This window comes from Urocampus carinirostris, chromosome 1 (assembly GCF_059441175.1).
Source record: "Urocampus carinirostris isolate Australia breed hairy pipefish chromosome 1, RoL_Ucar_1.0, whole genome shotgun sequence".
NCBI lineage: Eukaryota > Metazoa > Chordata > Actinopteri > Syngnathiformes > Syngnathidae > Urocampus > Urocampus carinirostris.
Window position 1 is genome coordinate 29,537,508 of NC_142349.1, and position 3,570 is coordinate 29,541,077.

Genomic DNA, 3,570 nt, shown 5'->3' on the forward strand with positions numbered 1-3,570 from the left:
CACTTTTTACTTCTACTTGAGTCATGATATTCTGAAGTAACAGTAATTTCACTGTCATCACTCTTCCTTTTCTTTTACTTTATTGCTCTTATTTACTTTCTGTTCCCTTGAACTTGATGGCTTTGTATTGTTGTTTAATGCCGATTTTGATTGGAATTCTGCAATGTTCGATACAAATTCTTTAATAAAAAAACTCACCGGGTCCTAACATAAAAAGCCCAGCCCACTAAAGTCTCTTGCCCCAGCAATTAATGACAACAAAACCGAAATATTCAAGCGTTCGGGGACCACGTGACAAACTTCTTTAAAAAAGGGAGCTTGACGCGAAAGGGGAAAAAGGTTTCAGTTTCGTTTCTTACTCGCTTGGCTGCTTTGCTGTTAGTGGGCGGGACTGCAAGTCCGCAATAAAAGCAGGGCGATCAAGCCAGGACTGAAACGATTCCAGTAGGGCTTTGATAGGACAAGTCGAAAATCTACCTCAGTCTTTGGAATTCAACTACATCTTTACCAAATGGTAAGACTGCATGCATACTGTCTAGTAAGAATGCATATTTATTCATGTGCACTTTATACTGAGCGTCAAAGGGCAGGGAAAAACAAAACAAACTTGTGTAGCCTGTTACAGCTGTTATGTGTGCACAACTTCAAGGTAGCGTGTAATACATGGCTTTTCAAACAAGGTAACGTGTGAACGTATTTTCTACAAAAACAGACATGGTGCTAGTTTCAAGATTAATAAGTCAATTATTTTGAACCATTTGTCTCAGGTCTAACACCCAAAAATAAACAACAGATCTAATTAAACTGACTAAGCCATGCACAAGAGCAACATACTCATGCCAGTCAATTTATATGTTTTCTACGTATATTAAAAGTTTTTTAAAATCATTTTAAATTGTGTACGCCGCATCACAATATTTATACGGGGGTAAAAACAAAAACTCGTCCTGTCTATTTTGGCTCTAATCTGGATTGTCTCGGTCACTGGTATCAGACGACAACGTCATTGTAGTTGTCGGAGTATTCTGTCTTTCTGTGAGCAAATAGAGCCGCGTTGTGTTTGTAAGGTTTAATATCGTTTATAAAGGAGAATTCCAACCATAATACGGGGAGGAATTGGCAGAGGTTGACAGGTATGTACACTACAAAAGTACAATTTTTCTATGCTCTTTCAAACAAAAATGTCAAACTGTGGCACCATTAGATCAAAGTTAAAATAACTAAAATCATAGCAGTTGTAAACCTGCATAGCATTTATGAGCAGACATCTAGTGGCTCAAATAGAGGAGCCTTTTCGAAAAACAAATACAAAAGTAGCTTTGAACTAGCCATACTTCTGGCTCATCTCTAAAAAGCGGAATGACGCTTTACGCTGAAAAACAACAGAAACCAAGTCATGTTTATGTATGTAGCCCTTAATCACAAAGAGTCTCAAAGGGCTGCACAGATCACAGATTATTGCAAACCACAGACTATTATGACACCATCCTCTGATCTAAAACCTACATGAGCAGATGATGAAGGTGCTGTATCTGAGTCGTATCAGGAGGCTTCTCCTGCTACTGGTAACCATGGAAACGGTACTATGCATTTCATGTCGAGAATTTTTACTGTCACCTATGGAAAAGCTTTTTGTGATGTCATACTGATTTCCTTATGGTGTTTTCTGTCAGGGAACCAAGTGAGGTGGTCCAGAAATGGGACTTTGCTTGGGGTGTCCGCAAGGATGGTAGCCAACAGCGCAACAGACGTCGGCCATCATCGCTGGTGTGGTTCCTTGAGTTCAGAGTCTTCCAAATTGGAGCAGCTACCCAAACCCAGACAGAAGACTGTGCCTGTGCCGTGCCCGTACCTGACCCACTTCCCCACGTTCAAATGCAAAGAAGACTGCAAGATCATCACAGACACTGCTGCCCAGCTAGAACTGAGCGGCTTCTATTGGGGGTCTCTGGGAGTGGAAGAGGCCCATCGAATGCTGAAGGACGCCCCTCAGGGAAGTTACCTCATCCGGGACAGTCGGCAGAAAGATGTGTTCTTCACACTGTCGTACCACGCCAAAAGCGGGCCAGTCAGCGTGCGCATCGACTACAAGCGGCAGAAATTCTCTCTCTCCGGAAATGAGCGTGCATTCCCGTCGCTTTTTGCCCTCTTGGAGTACTACACCAAGAAGAACCTGAAGGGCCCGTACAGGAAATGGGAGCCCACCCTGCAAGAACTTTGCAGGAGGCGCATCATCGAGCTCTGCGACGGCGGAAGGAACATTTCGGATTTGCCCCTCACCAATGCTACCCAAGGGTTCCTGTTGGAATTCCCATACAGGTTATGACATTGTTATCCATAAGTTCAAGTTTGTCATCAGGTTGCCGCCACCCTGGAAGCACGAGAGGCACTCAATCCTACCTCCCGTTTCTTTACTCCAAAGGACACAATTTGTATTACTTACAAAAGGACAATGACAGACATTAACTACAAAGGTGGTGTTAATGAAACAGAAGGCTTGGTGAACATAAAATGTGGTATCCAAAACAATAGAAAGAATACTGTGCACTTTTCTCAGAACTCATTTAAATATACAGATGTTAATGTGGGTGCGCTTGAAAGCAGGCACTCACTGTAACTGATTCAATTCTGAAGCCTACTGCAACACTCTAATATTTTATTTTTATATATATAATACTTTTATTAAACAAACTGAAAGCACATACTTTTCTGTGTTTTTTTTTATGCAAAAGGTGACGATTACGATACGTCACGATGAGTCAACTGCAGCCAGTAACAGCTGGGTGCGGTTACCTTAGCAGTAATGAACTATCACATACACATTCACACACATGACCAGAAAAAGCAGATGTGAGACATTTCATGTAAGCGCGGACTCAACAGTATTATGAATGAAAGGAAACTCGGATTGAAATCACAAGGGGAAGTAAGAAATTGGAGAGGTTGCATGTGTCTACAGATACAACATCAAGGTTCGTTTAGAATTTTTAATAAGAAAAAATAGCTGATTAGGATTCAAGAATCAAAATGTAAGGACTCAAGCAAGCCTTTTAAAATATACTCTCAAAGCAGAAGTGAAACCAAGGGTCATATTCTAAAAAAGATGCTTAAACACTGAATTTTTGATTAATGTTGTACTCGTAAAAGTTTAAGATCAAAATCCAGCTGTTTTCATCCATCTCTGGGGGCAACAGTTTTAAGAATACTTTCAATGATGGATGATGTCAAACTCAAGGATGCACAATACGTGCTTGTCTTTATTACTGGGTCACAGACAGACAAAACTGTTTATTGCCATGCAGAGCGCCAACAGGCTCTACTCACCCTAGACACACCACCAGAAATGGTGCCCCTACGTACCGTGTGGTTAAGAGATCCAACAAAAACAACAATTACCATTAGTTTGAAACCAGTAATATATAGTGGTACCTCTACATACGAAAGTTTCAGGTTATGAAGTCCCTGAACAGGAAAATACTGTCTGTAGTTACAAAGGCATTTTCAGAATACAAAGTCAAAAATACAGTACAGAACGTGCTGCTTTTAGCTGCTCCCGAAGACGATGAGGAG

At 41.1% G+C, this 3,570-nt stretch overlaps 1 protein-coding gene across 1 annotated transcript; it reads left to right on the forward strand.

Annotated features, from left to right (window-relative positions):
* Positions 1 to 356: 356 nt before the first annotated feature.
* Positions 357 to 2,702, forward strand: socs1a (suppressor of cytokine signaling 1a). Its single transcript, XM_088334013.1, has 2 exons — positions 357 to 514; positions 1,674 to 2,702. Exon 2 carries the CDS (start codon positions 1,727 to 1,729, stop codon positions 2,324 to 2,326), a length of 600 nt encoding a protein of 199 aa, XP_088190139.1. The 5' UTR covers positions 357 to 514; positions 1,674 to 1,726; the 3' UTR covers positions 2,327 to 2,702.
* The last annotated feature ends 868 nt before the right edge of the window (positions 2,703 to 3,570 follow it).